General features: G+C 38.3%; 1 protein-coding gene across 5 annotated transcripts in view; it reads left to right on the top strand.

Annotated features, from left to right (window-relative positions):
* MIGA1 (mitoguardin 1) overlaps positions 1-20,712 on the top strand; it is a 56,033-nt gene that overhangs the window by 6,810 nt on the left and 28,511 nt on the right. For all 5 annotated transcript variants that reach the window (XR_012160438.1, XM_073357291.1, XM_073357290.1 and 2 more), the window contains 5 exons: positions 2,915-3,092; positions 3,636-3,772; positions 5,320-5,443; positions 6,146-6,282; positions 7,081-7,204. Coding sequence is in view for 4 of the 5 variants with exons in the window: in XM_073357291.1 (XP_073213392.1) it covers positions 2,915-3,092; positions 3,636-3,772; positions 5,320-5,443; positions 6,146-6,282; positions 7,081-7,204 (700 nt within the window). In the remaining variant the exon portion in view is untranslated. The remainder of the gene's footprint in view (positions 1-2,914; positions 3,093-3,635; positions 3,773-5,319; positions 5,444-6,145; positions 6,283-7,080; positions 7,205-20,712) is intronic.

The raw sequence follows: 20,712 nt of genomic DNA, 5'->3' as shown, positions 1-20,712 counted from the left end.
GGCTGCAACAGTGCCATGCGAACGCTCGTTCTCACTTTCAGGTGACACTGAAAACAAGAAGTGGACAGCATTATTTCCTGCAAATGTAAAAAACTTGTTTGTCTGAGCGATTGGCTGAAGAAGTAGGACTGAGTGGACTTGTAGGCTCTGAAGTGTTAGTGTTTTGTTTTTGAGTGCAGTTGGGTAACAACAACAAAAATCTACATTTGTAAATTGCGCTTTCATGACAAAGAGCGTGCACTACGGTACTTGTATGAGGTGAATTGGAAAATGCTATTTCTTTTGTTTATCATTTTTACACTGCAAATATTTGTAATAAAAATAATATAAATTGAGTACTGTACACTCTTGTATTCTGTGTTGTAATTGAAATCAATGTATCTGAAAATGTAGAAAAACATCCAAAATATTTAACAAATTTCTATTGGTATTCTGTTTAACAGCGCAATTAAAACTGCAATTAATCGTGATTAATTTTTTTAATCACGTGAGTTAACTGCAACTAATTGACATCCTTAGTGTTTATATAAACTTGTGTTTTCAATCTTGGACTAGATCTACAGCTCTGGCCATGATACACTGTGAGGGTTCGGATGAGGGGGCAGAGGTGGCTCTAGACCCTTTCCAGCTGTCTTACCCTGTGGTTGGCTAAAGGCTGGCCTTACCTGAAGTGTAATTTGCAACCTCAGGGTTTCTTTAAATTACACTTGGCTAATTATATCTCCAAGCAATCTACAGCTGAGGATTGCTAGACAGCTGAGATATTCCAGCCATGCCCTTATTCTGCGGGAGGGGCATGCTGTAAAACCACTATGCCCAACATCTGAGGGAGCCCCAAAGTGGGTTTCTGTTTTCTGCTCTCTACCACCAAAACAGCATAAATCCCCTACTTATGATCTAACACCTCATTTTCCATTTAAATTTTTTCTTTACTTTCCTGAACTGTTTGCCACTTCAGATTTTCAAAGTTTTGTTAATATTTTTAATTCCAGTAGTTGCATATTTAGAGTGTTGCTTATTGGTATCTGAACTTTACTGTTTATCACATTATATAGAGAGATTCACAGAAGAAATTCATAGATGTTAGAGACTGAGACTCAGTCTGAGGCTATTATATTTAATCACCTAGTTTTTCTTTGCCAATGCAGAATTGTGCTTTATTGTGCATTTATAATGTCAGGTTTTCCATAAAACTTCATGTTAAAATTTCAAATGAAAGTGGCTTATATCCAGACAAAAATGTAGAAGTAAAATATCACTCTGCTAGCCAAATACAAAGTGTAAGCACATGTGTTTCAAACTAAAAAAAAAAGGAATAAATTATGTTTCTTAAATTGTGGAAAGAGGAGGGATACTGATCCAAAAAACGTTGGTCCATTGAGGTCTTTGCTGTTCCTCATGGTTTTCTTGTTTCTTTGTTTTTAAAGCTGTTGGATAAATAATTTGGAAAGTAGCTATGGGATCTGACAGTTACTGACATTTAAAAATGTTTACCTGAAAGTTTCAGTGTCAATTCCTTAGGTAGTCAGTAAAATTTTAATAATGCTTTAAAAAGATCCCAACTCTTGGGGTACATCTTTAGTGAAGATTTCGCTGAGGTGACTGGCACCCAGAATTGCCTACTTCTGGTGTGAGAAGCCACATTGCAAAGCCCACAACTGACTTACTGTCTTTTCACTGGTGCTGCACTCACTACTGGGGGAATTCTGCACCAAAAAATACAAAATTCTGCATATATATTATAACACAGTATAATCTCTCTTTTATGGTATAATTGAAAATGGTTTCAATTATTTCGGTAATTTATTTAAACTACAAAACAATGGATGGAGAGTGAGAGTGGGAAGCATTGGAGGAAATCCCCAGTCCCCCTTGGCTAATAGTAATGTAGCTAGGTTTGACCCTTTATTTCTAGTTATTAGTCAACAAATATATGCAGCCATATGCTCAGTGCTACATCGTAGGCAACTGAAGAGCAAGTGAGGGCCGGGGAATCAAGCTCACAATTTATACTGGCTACTGACCATCTCCAGAAAGGTCAGTAGCAAGCAGTTAATGGAGCACATTTTTTCAGTCCAAAAATTTAGACCAGTTCTAATCACTAAAACACCATAAGCATTTATAAGGCCATACTGTCCTTTATACCACTCCGGCAATGTAAAGGAGCCTTAAAACTTTTACCCATGTTTTATATTCCTGGGGGAATTCACAAAGACAATGGGAACAAGTCACTAAGCAAGCAGGCTGCTGTATTGCGCTCTGACTGAGGGGACAGAGCCTGCCCCATGCCTGCCTACCTCAGAAACACCCTGAAGCCCTGCTCCGCCACACCAAGCGTGCCGCAATAATAAGCTATAGGGACAGAGTGATCCCCCCCTTCACCCTGACGATGATTTAAGTCTCTACTGGCTGCTCTGGGTGCCCAAACCAACCTGCCTTCGCTGCCGGGGAGGGACACGTGATCACTCTTGCGCCTTCCCTTTACTTCTGTGTCAGAAGTCATTTTTCTGCGGGGACCATGAATTCTGGGCATGTGCAGTGATGCAGAATTCCCCCAGGAGTAACTCACCCATGTGTGTCATTAAGTCATCTGGGGGCATATCCTATGGTTCGTTGTGCAGCAGTAAGCTGAGCTACTCTGATTCTTTCCCAGTGAATTGTGGAAGAACTTGACTATCCTTCTGGGCACGCAGGGGGAATTGTGGGAGGGCATTGAAGGACTGTCGGCACTCAAGTGATTTGGACTGTCTTCATTGCAAAGCTGGTGGGTTATCTCCAGGTAGCTTTGGTTGAAAGCACCACAGCTCTCAGTTGAAGGGCTTGTGTGTGTGGACGGGAGAAGGACTTAGGAGCCATGCCTGAATCAGAGCGTGTGTTAACTTTCAATGATGACATAGTCATGATTTCTTTTCAGGTAAAACTTTCCCCTGGGTTGAAGAAGCTGTTTGTAGTAACAGCAGTGAGTGCAGTATCTGTAATTTTTCTAGCACATCATTTTAAAAGAAAACGTGGAAAGAAAAACACAAAAGTGTCACCATGGGAGCCAGGCCATCTTGTATTAGAATGTACTAAAACAGCTGCATCAGAAAAAGGTACATGAGAGAACCAAAGAAGCCTTTTTTCTTCTCTTACATAAACCTTAAATACTGTGTAATCAAACTCAAGACAGATTTTTCTTTAGTTTTGGAAATAAGGAAACTCTGTGTTTGTAATTCTAAGGTATTTAAAGAAAATAGAAAAATAGACAAGTATAAAAACAAAAATTAGAACCCTATAATAACTGAGGCAGGCATTGCTCTGAAAGCCAATGTTTTAATTATAATCTCTGCAAATAAAATCTTTTCATCGAAAGCTTATTTAGAGTTACTGTTTTCAACAGTTCTGAAGATAAATTTTGACTATTGATAGAAGTGGTTTTGATATCTTTTAGAACAAATTGTTTTAATAATGTGCTCATTCTTGCAGGTATTTTGATACTTTTATATATAAACATCAAAGTGGGAAGATAAGATTAGTCATTAAAGTTCTTATGTGACACAGTGAATATTTAGATAAAATTCAGGGCTGAACACTTGCTGATATAATAAATGTTTCTGGTTGCAGAAGCTTTTAACATTAGTCTCTCTGTTTATTAGGTTCCAGTTGTTCCAGTAGCAGACAAAACTTGACTCTTTCTTTGAATTCAGCCAAAGAAAAAGGATCTCAGTCTTGTGTTTATGCAAATGGAGGACTTTTCAGTAAATATTCTGGTTCAGTACAAAGTTTGGCTTCGGTAAGTATTAGCTATTCTTAAGGATATGTTATACACTAAACTGAATAAACTGCTGAACTTTAATTTTCACTGCCTACAGTGAATGCACACAATTCTCTTGAGCTGAAATTGTCTGGCTGTATGGGCTGCACAGCCAGCAAGACGCATGCATGGTGAAGGTTAGCTTATCTTTTACGTAGGAGCAAGGTAAGTTCCACATTAGAACAGCTTTGAAGGTGGAGGAGGAGCTCTCATAAATCCTCCATTTACTGTGTATATCTCCCTCTGGACATGTCTTTTACTTTTTTTGTGCTAGCACAGCTCAGAGGAGGTCATACAGACCTGGTGTTGGGTAGCTCGGGGCAGTGAGAAGAGGACTTGTTCTTCTCTGAGTGCTGATCTCTATGGGTATTCACTGTGGGTGTGCATGCCCCCGGGACCAGAAATTCTTTAATAGCAATGTCAGCTGGTCTGCACCCTGCACCTCCTTGTGCTTCTGAATGAAGACATAAAGGGTAGCGCAGACTGACCACCTTTCCAATTCCTTTTCTGCTGCTTGCTGTCTGGGACTCATTGGGATGGAAACTCCTGTGTCCATTTTCTACTCTTCAGCATTCTGCTGCTGAATCTGTAAATATTGTAAATAGTTTTTATTTTTTTAGTGTTAGTCAGTTGGGAATCGGGGCAGGGGGGGAAGAGGGTTCCCCATCCTTTGTTCCCCCATCATTTTGGGCATCTATTATGCCCAAAGATCCAGGCATTAAGCCTTGCCTGCCTGCCCCCCCCCCCCGGGTCCTCGCTGTGAGCAACCCCGTGAGAGAGCTTCCTGTAAGACTTCGGGGAACCTCATGTCCCCTCGAAGTGCAGCATCTGCTGCACTTGGCCTGGTACACAAAGGGAATCTTGTTAGTTCAGGTTCCGGGGACAAGTTATGGAGCTCTCCATGAGGCCCTGTTTGGATCCTGCACCTTCCCGCTACCCTTTCACCTGTCTGGAGCCATCAGGTGGCACCCTGCTGTTATCTAGTACTAGGGCCTCAACCACCGCTCAAGATTCCATGCCCTAGAACGAGTGTACCTGGAGATCACATTTCTTCTAGGTGGTAAAGAAAGATCAGAGTGGAATTTTTTTCACTGTATAGTGCCTGATGAAGCTGTAAAATATCCAATAAAACACAAGGCTAGAGAGCAAGATTTATTTTTTTAAACTTGTTTTTCATATGGTTTTACAATCAGGTGTCAAACTTAGTTTTGAAACCTAACCATTACAAATTGCTGATTATATTCTTGTTATAGTAATTATTACTGATGAATTTTTATCATGAATTTGAATTTCCCAGTGAGACTGAACATTAACGCTTCCATTATATCGTTGTTAATACTTGAGTGTGGTGTCATGAAAAGCAATTAACATTACTCTTGGCCTGAAAAGAGCCAATACTTGGTTATATTTTTTGAAATGTAATCTGTTACAGTAACTAGTTCTAATCAGGGCTATTTAGTGCACTGCACCAGGAAATAATTGTTATTAAAGTACCCTTTGTTTAACAATGCACCTCACTTTTTTAGGTCCAAAGTGTCACCTCTTCCCATAGTTGTGCTTGTGCCAATTCCAGTTCCTGGGACAAAGCAGATGAAGATATTAAGCTTGTCAATATTCCAGTGACCACACCTGAAAATTTATATTTGATGGGTAGGTTATAATAATATGTGGTATGGTGCAGTACTATGTTTTTGCCAGCTGCTTTCAGATGCTTTAAAATTTGAACAGATTACCCTGATTTATAATAAAGTGACTCCTTCATAGTATTATCATGATATGCTACCAAGGCCGCCTAAAAACTTGATCTTTTTACTTATGCTAGACAAAATACCTCCAATATACAGATATCCATGAATTCTTATTTTACCTAAAGCCGATAAACAGATTGTTGACATAGTTTGGCAAGAAGAATGCACATTAATGAAATATTTCAGCCTCACCAAATCTGCATTTTTTTTTTTTTTTGGCTTAAAAAAGTTCAGCCAAAAAATTTCACCCAACATTAATTTTAATGAATTTAGAAAAGGAAATCTTTCCCTGTTATGACACATGCAATTTTTTTAAAAGATGAAAAGTTGACAATATATGTTCGTTACATTAACAGATTGGTAGTTAATATAAAATTCTGTAAGTAGGGGAGAGATTCTTACTGAACTCCTTTGCTTTAATCATAAATTACCTCTTGTCATGAACTTAAGGAAATAACGTTGGAATTGCTAGTAATTTAATTAAAACAATATATCCACATGTACTATAATCTTACTTTGTGTGTGGTTAGTTGTGGACAGTGACACATAAAAGAATGCAGAGGATTTCTGTTGATGTAATGGAAGTGTTCATGATCTACTGAAGGTATGGAGCTTTTTGAAGAGGCACTACGTCGATGGGAGCAGGCACTGACTTTCCGTAGCAGACAGGCTGAAGATGAAGCAAATTGTAGTTCCATCAAACTAGGAGCAGGAGATGCCATTGCAGAAGAGAGTGTAGAAGTGAGTATTACATACTCTCTCATATTAGTATATAGTTGTAGCATAGCCAAATGACTGAAAATATTTGAGTAACAGAGCTTAGCTTCTACTGCAGCTGCTGAAACTTCTTCTGAATACCTGCAGTTGGAGCACTTTTTCTTTTTTTTCTTCCCTCCACCTCACCCTTTTCCCCCTAGCATTAGCCTGTTTTTAGCCATATAGGCAATTGTTGCTCCATTAGCATTCCTCCTGGAGGATATTATCAAACCACCACACAATCAGAGGTCCATTGGCGGTCCCTGAACCAGTTCTCTGCAGCGCACCCATTTGTCACTTCCTCCCGAAGTTAAAAGAAAAACTCTGAGATGGGATAGGAACTCAGTACAAATGGCTCCTGGGAGGCAGAACTAATTGGTGAACATGCACAATGTAATGAAATTAAACTTTGTTCCCCTTGCCCATAAAATTCTGTCCTAAAATGCCTGATAGTAAAGCATGCACACATATTTCAGACACCATGGCGTTCATCATCACTAGTGCAGTAAATATCAGGAATGATGATTTCACTCATCTTACAAAGATTTTTGTTTTAAATGCTGGTTTTATTTTACTTATACCTAATAAGGTGTATCTGTACCCAGTAGAGCAAGTATTTTGGATGCCTGAGCTCTTTGATAATGTCTGAACTTTTTTACTGCGTAGTTAATGGGGTACTGTGAACTCTTTGAAGGCTTAATATTTTTAGAGTTTTGAAAAGAAGTAGTTTAGAAAGAGATGTGATTTTCTGTTAAGTACAGTATAATTTAATTTTGCTTGCAGGATATCATTAGTGCTGAATTCATTCATAAGCTTGAATCCCTGCTTCAAAGAGCTTATCGTCTTCAGGAGGAATTTGAGGCAACCCTTGGGGCATCTGATCCTTCTTCCCTAGCAAATGATATTGGTGAGTTCTTCTATCTTTATACTTTTATCATTCTTAACATGGTCAACCAGATGGTAAAAAAAACACCAAAGACCCAATAAACAGAAATATACTGAACAGTAAATGGACCATCATCTCTACATAATTCAGTTTTACCCCATTATCTGGCTTAGTATAATTGCATGTCACTTGGCTCAATCTCCAAACTTTACCCATCTTTATAAATGGTCTCAGGAAGAGTATTTTTCTGGTATATTTATATTTCTCAATGTTCCAGGATTTCTGAACCTAAAAATATGTTATAGTAATATTTGTAGAAGAAGAATACATAGACCTTAAAGTCTGAGTCTATTTAAATTGGCTAGTTAAGATGATACTTATAATGGGGTGATAAGGGTTCTCTGAACTTTCTGAACTCTAACAATAATTCCTGAAATATTATGTAGAACTGGGGGAGTTCAAGGATTGCAAGAAAATAATCATGGCGTAGACCTACAAAAAATGAAAGAGATGAAATTTTGCAATTATCCACACACAAATTTGTCCTGAATCCCTAATAAATTCCATGAAATTGTCTTCTGAATCACCTCCCCTTCCATTTGTGATCACATAACAACCCTGTGGTAACTACAAGAACTGGAGTAATATTAGGAGTGTTTCTATTTTAGCTGTCTTTTCTTTAAGGGGAAAAGTTAATCCCACACTCTTGCTCGTCACTTTCTGTCCTGTTCCTTTTCCTTTCCTCTCCTGCACATGCATTAGTGTTAATTTCAAAAATGATCAGATCTGAAAAAGATTTAAAATCAGATATGGGGGGGTTAACTCCCCTGCCCACCTCCAGTGTGTGCACAACACCTACAACAACTTTGCAAACAATTTTAAGGTTCCATCATCTCTTCTCCTTCCTAGGCTTAATGTTGGAGCAAAAAAGATGGGACGAAAGGAAAGCAAAGCAGAGAGCAGACTGACCTGTTTTTCACAAGAAGGGGAGGAGTTCGCAGAATAAGCTTAGCAGCTCTGCTGTTGCCCTCTCTCCTTGTGAAAAAGGTACTGACTGCTGCTGCTTTCCCCTCTTTTCCCAAAATTTTGTGTCAGCTCCTGAGAGGAAGAGCTCTGCCTGCCTCATGTAGCAGCCATGACTGGGTGCTCTTCCCCAGGAGGTAGGAAAGGCTATAAAAATTCAGTCTAGGCTGCAAATTGGCATACAGTCTCCTGGATGGGGTCTGCGGGGGGGCGGGGTGTGAGAGAGAGTTACACACACAAAAAATAGGTTAAAAGAACATTATTAAGGTTGCAAAGTCAAGCACTCATAAATTAGGAAATGGCAGAATTAAGGTTGTCTTTGGAACCTTAATTTGTCCCTGTTGTGGGTATGCCCTATGATAAATCTTTAATTACGTGAGCCCATATTCTATTTTTCCACAAATCCCCTGCCTCATTCAGTGCACAGAATGGATGGTGCTCAATGAGCAGCTATTCGGTATGTAAAGTCTGCTGCAGTTTCCACGGTATGCATCCGATGAAGTGAGCTGTAGCTCACGAAAGCTCATGCTCAAATAAATTGGTTAGTCTCTAAGGTGCCACAAGTACTCCTTTTCTTTTTGCGAATACAGACTAACACGGCTGTTACTCTGAAACCTATTCGGTATTTTGTTACCTTCATAGTTCAGTGTGTGGCCCCAGAATTCATTTAGTCCCATTATTCAAACCCTGTTCTAAAAGCAGTATTATTAATTTCCTCTTCTATGGTACTCATCATTGTAATATCTGAGTGCTTCACAAATACTAATTAATCTTCACAATACCCCTACGAGGTGAGGGGATAGTATTATCCCCGTATTACAGATGGAGCTTTGAGGCACAGAGGTTATGGTCAAAAGTATCCACTACATTTGTAGCCCAATTTGAGACATTTCAAAAGTACTTAAGGTTGTAAAGCACTTTATATATTTAGGCATGACTTCAGCTGCAAGAGCCGAGTGTTTCTGCAAATTAGACCCCAGGGTCCCAAGTCAGACACCCAGAAAATGAAGAACATACAGTTAGTGAAAAGCCTGTGAAAAGTTTGTGACATGCCTGGCATCATGTAGGAACTCTATGCTGGGGCAAGGATAGAATCCATTTCTCCAGAGTAGCATTAAGCTGTCTTATGTGAGAGACTGTCCTTTTTCTTCCTTCAGTCCCCTGCCTCATTCACTATACACCTTCCAATTTCTGTAACAAATGAAGCAGGAGTCTCACAGACAGCAGCATCCTTGCATCTGCAACCCTGATTTATCCCCAAAGCAGGTCCGTCCTGTGCAGTGAATGAGGCAGAGGTCTTGTGGAGGAAAAAGTAGTATGTGATCATATAATTAAAGACTGTATCATAATGCAAGTGCACAAGAGGGCGAGACTGAGGTTGCACTGGCAACCTAAATTCTGGCATTTCCTAATATTTGAGTGTTTGACTTTGCAACCTTAGCATTCTTAACATACTTTTTTTGTGTGTACACAGTTTCCTAGGTTTTCTAAAAAGCCAACTGAAAAAACTTATTTTGTCACGTAGCAGGGCCGATCCTTTAGATCCAACATACAGACCTCTGCCACTTGAGCTGTTACAGTAACTAATAAGCTGTTATCCTTGGGTAGCCTGGTACTAGATGGGGATGAGAGAGAGCCTTTGCCAGAGACTTTTCACAGATGTTTGCTGACAAAGGAATAGTGAGACTCGGGAAATTTTAGGTTCCATTCAAGGCTCTGAAGGGGAATGTACTGTACTAGGCACAGAGTCTTCTTCCCTGTCCCTTCCAACCTGTCTTATTGCCATTCTCTTCACCAAGCCATTTCACTTTGGGCTCCTTAGGCTTCTTGTCTCAGTGTCATCCCATCTTCCCCCTTTCTCATTTCCCGTTCTCCATCTCCATTGGAGCATAGTTCTTGTTTCGGTCCCTGGGCTCCTAGTCAAATCAGGTTTCCTGTTCTCTTTACCCAGCCATTTATCAGTTCTTCGCCTGTATCCTGGCTTCTCCTCATATGTCTCCTCCTACCCAGTTCCCAGTCTAATACCCAACCAGTCCCACTCCCCCTTTCCTTTTCCCTTCTCTTCCCTCCAAAAAAAAAAAAACCCTGTCTCTTGTCCGCTTTGCATTTGAATCCAGCAGCTTTGTCTCTCCTTCCTGGGCATCAGCTAAGGGGCACAAAAAGTACAGGAAATGCTGTCCCCCTGTTCTCAGGACCCAGACCTGGCCCAGCCCTCAACAGCTCAGAGCTGCCATTGCAGGGAAAATCCTGCTCCGCCATGAGCTGAAGCTTGCTGTGTGGATGGAACCTTAAGAGATTTTCTCTGTCAACACTATTAAGTCTGATCATGTGTGAACTGCAGTTATTTCAAAGACTTATAACTTTGCCAAACTTGGGGGGAGGGGGATTTTCAGAGGGATGGACAAAGATATGTCCCTGACACACAGGCCCCCTGATCTAAAATGGGTAATTGCCAATTACTTAATGCAAAACAAATCTTATGTTTGTTAGCTTCAACTTTGAATGTCACCAGGGGGCAGTACTTTTCATCTGTTAATCCTGCTGATATTCTATAACCACTAAATATAGCTCTTAGTAACATGGGAGTTTAAATTTAGATCAAAGTTAGCTTTCTGGCATGTTTCTTTACACCTGTTACCGTAACTCATAAAGGAGAAAGGGGTATGGACGTTACATTTTGAGGACTGAAACCACAGTCATATAAATTTCCATTGGCACAAGGTTCTCATGCATATCAGCTGTTGTCAGTTTACTTGTAACTTCTTTCCTGTAAACTCAAGTTTTAAACATTGATCACTCAGTCCTTAGAAAATTACTACTTTGTAAATATGATATTTTGTAATCTGTTTAATTATAGCTGTGATTACACATTTAAAAGACTTCATTTCTAAGACAGACTTTTTAAAAATTGATGTTCCATTGTTTGTCAAATGCATTGCTTGTTTACTAAGAGTCTGTTCCAAGTAATTGCATTCTTTTCAAATGTTCATTCTGTAGCTCCCTTGAGGGAGAGCTTATCAGTTGCCTGATGCAATTTACTATGCATTTTATTTATAAGGGCAGCTTGAGTGGGAATACAACGAATAAAGCATTTTGATAGGTAGGGCCTGCTAGCCATGTTGTTGCTATGACTTTTTTGTTGGTATCTTAAATTCATGGTCTGAACAGCCAGTTTTAACTTGGGAAGAATGTTTCAGTCTCTCTCCAGTCAAACTGAAAGACATCGTCTCAGAAAAATTATGGCATTTCTTGTGGAGTAATCTGCAAGGATTTATAGTGGCAAATACTTTTGTTCAAGATTTTCTTTATATGTAGAAGACTATGAACAAATTCATTATCTGATGTAACTTATTTTGATGTTGGATATGGCTAGTCACTGTAATGCATGTGAATATTTTTAAGTATAGTCTGATATTCAAACATTAAATAGAATGAAATGATAATTAGATCAAATTTTCTCATGTTAATTTTTTGTTGTGGCTTTTTTGAGAAGGGTCAGGGAGGGGTAGAACAGAATGGAGAAGGTTGATGTCTCTTTGACAGACACTAATTCCTGTCTTCTCCCTTGTCAGGGAATCTGACCTTTCTAAACCGTGTGAGAGAAATCTGTGGGTGCACTTAACTTCCATTTGGTTTTATACTTGCAGCCTTACTATAAAAACTGCCCCAAGCCAGGACAAAGGGCCTGATCTGCCTACCGTAGAGGTCCGTGGGAGTCAGATCAGACCTTAAATGCACAATCTTCCTGTAAAGTGTTAAGAATGTGATGTGTGAATCTTCCCTGATGTGAATGTAAAATATGGAACCTTGTATGGAATAATTTAAAGCAGCAGATTTCAAACTGTGTGTCGCAACCCCATTTTAATGGGGACACTAGGGCTGGCATAAAACTTGCTTGGGCCTGGGGCCAAAGTCCAAGCCCCACTCCTCGGGGCTGAATCCCAAGGGCATCAGCCCTGAGTGGTGGGGCTCAAGTTTCAGGCCCCCTCACCTGGGGCTGATGCCCTTGGGCTTCTGCTTTGGCTCCCCACCCTGGGCGGGGGGCTTTTTGGCTTTTGCCCCCATGTGGGGTGGTGAGGCTCAGGCTTCAGTCCCCCATCCTGGGTTCGTGTAGTAATTTTTCTTGTCAGAAAGGAGTCGTGATGCAATGAAGTTTAAGAACCCCTGATTTAAACTATTCCTGCCTAGTAACCTCTTCTAATTCTTGTCATTACTACTTAGCAGCATTGACCATTACATAGTAATTTATGTAAATAATTTTACCTTTTTTAATCTATTATTCCTGTATGTTTTTGTATAGGGGAAAAAGATTATGTACAATTTGTAAATTTTCTCATAATCCTTCAGTGCTTGATACATTGTTGGTGCTTTTAGAATGTATTTGTCATAAGAATTAAATCTAAATAGTAGGGCTGTCAATTGCAGTTAACTCAAGCTATTAACTCAAAACAAATTTAAGTTGGTAGTCTATTGTTTAACAGTGTGATTAAAACTGATTTTGATTTTTTTTAATTGAGTTAATTTAATATAAATATTTTTGGATGCTTTCTACATTTTCAAATATATTGATTTCAATTACAACACAGAATACAAGGTGTACAGTGCTCACTTAATATTGATTACAAATTTTTGACTGTTAAAAAGATAAACAAAAGAAATAGTATTTTTTCAGTTCACCTCAGACAACTATTGTAGTGCAATCTCTTTATCATGAAAGTGTAACTTACAAATGTAGATTCTTTTTTTTTTACATAACTGCACTCAAAAATAGAACCATGTAAAACTTCAGCACCTACAAGTTCACTCAGTCCTACTTCTTTTTCAGCCAATCACTAAAACAAGTTTGTTTACATTCACAGGAGATAATGCTGCCCACTTCTTATTTACAATGTCAACTGAAAGTGAGAACAAGTATTAACATGGAAATGCCAGCTACAGCAGTGCAAGGTATTTACGTGCCAGGTATGCTAAACCCTTGTATGCCCCTTCATGTTTTGGCCACCATTTCAGAGGACGTGCTTCCATGGCGATGATGCTCGGGTTTTTTTGGTTTGGTTTTTTTAAGCGTTATTAAATTTGTGACTGAACTCCTTGGAGGAGAATAGTATGTCTCCTGTTTTGTGGTCTTTGCTACATTCTGCCATATATTTTGTGTTATGGCAGTCTTGGATGACGACCCAGCATATGTTGTTCAATTTAAGAACACTTTCACTGCAGATTTGACAAAATGCAAAGAAGGTACCAATGTGAGATTTCTAAAGATAGCTACAGTACTCCACCAAAGGTTTAAGAATCTGAAGCCTCTTCTAAAATCTGAGAGGGATGAAGTATGGAACATGCTGTCAGAAGTCTGAAAAGAGCAATGCTCCAATTTGGAAACTACAGAACCTGAACCCCAAAAAAGAAAATCAACCTTCTGTTGGTGACATCTGACTCAGATAATTAACATGCCTCAGTCCACACTGCTTTGGATTGTTATTAAGCAGAACCCATCATCAGCGTGGAAGCATGTCCTCTGGAATGGGGATCGAAGCATGAAAGGTCATACAAATGTTTAGCACATGTGTCACGTAAATATCTTACAACGCCAGCTACAACAGTGCCATGCAAACACCTGTTCTCACTTTCAGGCGACATTGTAAATAAGAAGTGAGTAGCATTCTCTCACGTAAATGTAAACAAACTTGTTTGTCTTAGCGATTGGCTGAACAAGAAGTTGGACTGAGTGGACTTGTACGCTCTAAAGTTTTATATTTTATTTTTGAGTGCAGTTACGTAAAAAATAATTCTACATCTGTAAGTTTTACTTTCATGGTAGAGATTGCACTACAGTACTTGTATGAGGTGAATTGAATTTTTAAAAAATTTAAAAATACTATTTTTTATTTTTTTACAGTGCGAATACTTGTAATCAAAAATAATATGAAGTGAGCACTGTATGCTTTGTATTCTGTGTTGTAATTGAAATCAATATATTTTCAAATGTAGAAAACATCCAAAAATATCTATATAAATGGTATTCTATTGTTTAATAGTGCAATTAAAACTACAATTGCTTTTTTTAATTTCACAATTAATTTAATTGTTTGACAGCCTGACAAAATAGCAATTCTTGAGCACTCCTTAAAAATGGGTTAGGGAGGAAGTGGAAGCAACTTAAAGAAAAAAAGTTACTTTTGCCTGTAGATTTCCCTAAAGTATTTGTGCAGCATGTTGTAGCAAGTTAAAATTTAGTTTTAGTTTACAAGTTCCTCCTTCTATTTTTAAAGATCTACATATACTTCATAATTTGTATGTGTTTACATATACTTGTAGTATATCTTTACTAATGGCAGGAGGAACTATACCAGACAAATAACAAGTTTTCCTGTGAGACAAATATTATTTTTTCTGGCTGGAGTTGCACAGCATGAGGTTATATAAACTGATTATCAGAAGCAAATTTTGGCCCATATCTATCATTGAAATGTTTTTTTCAGTAAGCTTTGCCTGAAAAGCTGAAATAAAATGTCAATTTAGAATATGTGGCTTTGAAAGATAAAATTAGGAAAGGTTGTTTCTGAAGTGATACTTTGGCAAATTAACCTTGCAGACATCAGGATACATTACACCTCCATTTTATTTTGTTCCTCTGCCTTTTTAAAAATAATACCAGAATGGAATATTGTAAGTATTGCATAAAGCTATTGACGTGTGATGACTAACATTCTTTCAAAGCAATCCACTGGCTAGTGCAGGACTGCACGTTGGTATTAAAATTAAATACAACTTTTGTCAGTAGCACATTTTGAAGTGGAATCACTTGAGTGAAAAATGTTAACTTTTTTCATGGCAAACATACTAAATTTCTGCAATAACTTTTTTTGTTGTTGTTCCCAATAGCTGGCATGGTCTAGCCACTTCTATTTATTTTACATGTATTATTGAAACCAGATTTTCCATTTACGTCCAGTCTACACTAAAGGACTGAAGTGTTTCAGAGCTTAACATTAGTTAAATCCTTCTGGTACAGTTAATTTCTGAACTAGTCAGTGTCGATGCAGTGGCCAGCCAAGCTTACCTAAGCCAGGGCAATGCCTCCATATAGGACACTCTACAACAATTGATGCCCACTGAAGCGCCTACCCACAGTTCTTTATACAGCACCCCTGTCAGACTATAGCAACAGGTGTGTAGTTAGCAGCAGTATGATGCAAACATTTTGATTTAAAATATAAATAATAAAATATATATATTCATTCTCTGACATGCATAATTGCATGTATAGTTGAGCTTGCTTAAGGGCCTCTTTCTCAAACTTTCACTTTTAGGCTTTTCTGATCTCTGCTCAGGTGAATTTGTCATTCTGGAAAGTCAGAATAAAAACATGTTGTATGTTAAGAATAAAGACAACAGAGGGGGTAAAATCTGTCATTAAACTTTTTTTTTTTTTTTTTGGGTGCAAAATATTTAGCTATTTATTGCATGTAAGAAGAATGTTTTTGGCTCGGATATGTCTGTTTCAGTGGCCTGGGATTAATCCCTTTTGATTTGATCAAAGTGCAAATTATTTCATGTACTTTTTGCCTGTGCATTCATTTGTTTAATAGGTTAATAAAAATTTCCCAGCATTGTTGTAGCCCTGTATGCTTGCTTAATTAAGATGACAGGAATTTTTGCTGGGGCAATTTTTTTTTAACCCTGTCATTCAGTGCACAAGTGTAGATTGAATGAAGTAGGGTCCTGGAGAAAGAACCCTCCTTCCTTCAATACATGTGTTGGAGAGGCTTGCCTCACTCCCTATTATTCTTGTGAGAAAGTAGAATGCATTCAGGCCCCAATTCAGCAAACCACTTGAGCGTGTTTAAGTCACGTGTTTTAAAGTTAACCATGAGCTTTGCTGAATTAGATTCTTAAAGTACATGCTCCATGAAGTCAGACTTTGCTGAAGCTATAAACATAATATATTTTTCAGAACTGAGTATACGTGCCAGCACATATGCTTAAAATAGATTTGTTTGCCAAGTGATGATGTAATCTCCCCTCTTGGTTATGCTGGACAGTGTATCTTTCTTTAAATGGGAAATAAACCAAAATATATTCCCTTGGCCCTTACTACTTACCTCAGGAAGCCTGTATGCCACTGTGATATAAGATTTAGCACTGGCTAAGGAGAGAAGCTTTTGCAAAAACCCTTCATTTAAAATATTGCTAGCACATCGCTGGCAGGAGCCCGTGCCTCAATGAGTGAGCATATTGTGTGGGGCTGTGCTCTTGTAGTCTCCAGCAATGAGTTTAACATTCTTGAATGTTAATTTACCTCTCTTCCTTTTTCAAAAGATAAAAATCCCCGGACATTGTTTTAAAAAAGCTTTCAAAGTACTGAGTAATTACTAGCAGGTTCTTGTCATTATTATGCCTCCCTGTTACTAATTTCCCCTCGTTGTCTGCTTATCTACCTGGGGCAGCACAGCAGAGATCCAGGAAGGTGGCAGAGAGCTGCTTAACAGAGGAACAATAGGTAGCGCAGATTAATACCCTGATTCAGTAGGGTACTTACGCAAGTGCATAACTTTAATCACATGAATAGTCCCATTGCATGCTTAAGTACCTTGCCTTAGAGATGAGAAGACCTTTGAACTTCAAGCCTAGTGAGAAGGATGCACTACCTAAAATCTCTGTAGATGTTCTTTGGGCTTCCCTTGTGGGTGAGTGAGACTGGAAACTGGAGGAGGATGGGGAGTTAACCTTAGAGGGGAAATTAAAAGTTTCTCTGAGTGGAAGCCCTGTAATTAATCTTCCTCCCTCTTCCCTTCCAAAAATGTGTTTGGTTTTTTTAGGTTTCAGAGTAACAGCCGTGTTAGTCTGTATTTGCAAAAAGAAAAGGAGTACTTGTGGCACCTTAGAGACTAACCAATTTATTTGAGCATAAGCTTTCGTGAGCTACAGCTCACTTCATCAGATGCATACTGTGGAAAGTGTAGAAGATCTTATTATATACACACAAAGCATGAAAAAATACCTCCTCCCACTCCACTCTCCTGCTGGTAATAGCTTATCTAAAGTGATCACTCTCCTTACAATGTGTATGATAATCAAGGTGGGCCATTTCCAGCACAAATCCAGGTTTTCTCAAACCCCCCCCACCTCCCCCCGACACACACACACACACACACACACAAACTCACTCTCCTGCTGGTAATAGCTTATCCAAATTGACCACTCTCCTTACATTGTATATGATGATCAAGGTGGGCCATTTCCAGCACAAATCCAGGGTTTAACAAGAACGTCGGGGGGGGGGGGGGGTAGGAAAAAACAAGGGGAAATAGGCTACCTTGCATAATGACTAAGCTACTTCCAGTCTCTATTCAAGCCTAAGTGAATTGTATCCAATTTGCAAATGAATTCCAATTCAGCAGTTTCTCGCTGGAGTCTGGATTTGAAGTTTTTTTTGTTGTAAAATATCAACTTTCATGTCTGTAATCGCGTGACTACAGAGATTGAAGTGATTGGTTTTTTTGTGAGCTCTGTATCTGAATATGTTAATTAATGTGCTATAAGACTGAATTTGAGTGGACAGATCGTTTCATAATTGCTGCAAAACAGCTCTGCACAAAAGTAGAGGAGGGACTGGATTCCAAAGCCTGTTTTTAAATATGAAAAGAACAGCTAAGAAAAGGCAGTGACATCTGAATCAGACGACTGAGGTATCTGGAAGTTATCATGGCACTCTGTTATAAAATTCCCAATCGACAGCCTAGATTTTTTTAAAAAAAGTATTCCTGGAATCTAAAGTAGATTGCTGTGGCCAAAATAGATTTAATGATTTCTAGGCTATGCAGAGTGGGAAGGAAGAAACGAGAATAAGCTATGTTGACAGTCTGTTTGAATTAACTGTGAAGGAATTAGACAACCTCAGATGCCAAATCTCTGCTTTCTTTAATCAAATTAAATTTAAGTATAGAAGCCAAATGATACATGAATTATTAGGCTTCAAAACAAATGGGATGGCCAAAAGCCAGTCAAATTCTTCAGTAGATGTACTGGAATTTTTGGATTGGGATTTAAGAACATTAGTCTAAAATCAGACAAGATCCCCTGATTGTTGGCTTCAGTGCCTAGCAGAGGAAAAAAGCAGCACATGGACATTGTCTGCCTACATAAATGTTTTAAATGTGACTTAAAGCTTGTGAAGGGAACAGGATCTTTTATGAAATAAAAACTTGCTGGCAATTTGAAAGCAGGACTAAGAATTCACTCAATGGTATTGGGAAGCAACTCAGGTTAAGAAAAGGAGGACTTGTGGCACCTTAGAGACTAACCAATTTATTAGAGCATAAGCTTTCGTGAGCTACAGCTCACTTCTTCAGATGTGAGTTGAAGTTATTTTATGATGGACTTCCTCTTGGGAAGTGCAAGAATATGTCAGACAGCAACTAACTTAGAGGTTTAGTACAGCTTAATTTGGGTTTACCAGTTTTAAATTCCAAGTTTGATTGTGTGATGGTAGAGTAGAAAAGTGGAACGTTAAAGGCACTAAACAAACAAGTGCAAAACATTTACTGTGTTGCCTGAACTCAACAAATTAGTAAAATGCTGTTGTTCGAAGAACATTTTTAATAGCTCCACTACTCGCTCTTTTTCTTACATTTAAAATTGTGCAGGAGGCAAAGAAAAGGTTTAATTGTCTAAATTCTGCCATTGAGTTTCTCCACAAAAGTTCAGCATGATTACCGTCAAGACAGTATAGTATAAATAATTTTATTATTCAGAGATTATGGCACTGAACCACATACAAGACTAACTTCTGGACATTAATTTACTATGCAAGCATAAGAGAAAATATCACATAAATATTGGTTACACACAAGCATACCATAAGAGCAAGAAGCCTTATTGAGAGTCATTGGTGGAAACTTATAATGTGCAGGTGTGAACAAACAAACGTAATTTTCAAAACAATTGAAGGAAAAGTGAGAACCTAAAAGGACCTCATTGTATATGGACCACAAATTACCAATTTCAGTAAAACTTGTTATATACGTCAAGCAAAGTTAATCAGTAACAGACAAAGAAAAGGTACAAGCTCATATTTTTATGTATGTGGGAGTGTGATCAGGTTTGTTTACTGAATATGGTTCTCTGAATAATCAAGGAGATGGTCCAAAGTATGGTGGTGGTTTGGTCTTATTTTGAGGTTTTAATTTTAGGTTAAATATTTAAATAAAATAGTAGTATTTCTTTTAGGTTATTTTTATTTGTATACATTTTAGAAGTTGGTAATTTGTCAAGAGCTAAAATGTAATTACACTTCAATTCAAAATATCAAACATAAGATTTTTTTTAAGCTCTAAACCACGAAGAATGTAGCTGTATTTGGTAACTGGTGTAACAGCCAGGCTGAGCAAACTGTCAATGGGGCAAGATCTGAGTCTCTTGCCCTTCTTTTGTGCTAACAACTGGAACTTTAATGTCAACTAAATGGGCCATTTGTGAGGAGGATATAACTTGGAGACTAGTGATTTTCTCTAAGGATTCTGAAGGACTGCAAAGGGATGCTGTGCTGGTGATCAGTGTGCTCTTAGAGAAATAGAATTTAGATAATACATGTAGATAATAGTTGTTACTTAAAATAATCCTGTTGGTAAATGTGCTAAATCCTTGTTTTTGATTATTGTTACATGGCTTCATCTTTAGGGGATATCTACTGAAGATTCACAAACTTCTTCTCTCAGGCAGATATGACTTTTGAAGTGAAGTTAACCAGTTTATAGGTGAATCTTGGAAATTTTAACTTCAATGCACCAAGAGCCAGTTCCTGCTTAACAGGACTGATTTTTTCCAAACCTTTACTTAACACCTTGATTAAAACTCCCCTGAGGAGTTGTTACGATTGTTGATAAAGGTAAATGAAGTTAAAGCAGCTTTGGGATTTTTTTGGACTCCTAAGTGACCTTGGATGCCCAAAGAGCTATGGTAGTAACGAGCACTTCATTTGTGACTGGCTAGAACACAGTGCCCCATTCTATTGAAATTAGATCTTGTTACGGTAATGCATTTGTGAGTTCAGAGTTTGATTATTGCAGCTCATTTCTAGGTGTGAAGCTTTGCATGAGAAAGCTGACTGATACAAAACACAGCAGCCAGTCTGCTTAGCCATATACTTCACTGTGAGCACATCAGCTTAAATCTCTGTACTCACCCACTCAGACCATGTTCCATTTCTTTAGAATTTTCAATAGCCTTTATTCTAGTTTTAAGTCAACTTTAAATTTTAGGGCACTTTGACAAGAAGTGGAGAACTTAGAGCTAGTTTACCAGCATATGTGGTCTGTAGTTAGTACGTTCTTCAAGCAGCTGTTCATTCCTAGACTCTCATTTTGCTACTGTCTCTTTTCTCGTGTTCTCATATCTACGAATGTTCTTGTAACACTTGCACAGTATACACTTCAGCTGTAATTTAATTTGTACCCTAAAATTTTTAGAATGTACCCTTCTTGTAGTGTATTGAAGGTGTTATGCAC

The sequence above is a fragment of the Lepidochelys kempii genome, chromosome 8 (assembly GCF_965140265.1).
Source record: "Lepidochelys kempii isolate rLepKem1 chromosome 8, rLepKem1.hap2, whole genome shotgun sequence".
Lineage (NCBI taxonomy): Eukaryota > Metazoa > Chordata > Testudines > Cheloniidae > Lepidochelys > Lepidochelys kempii.
Note: the sequence above shows the minus strand (reverse complement) of the source record. Positions and strands in the feature narration are given on the sequence as shown.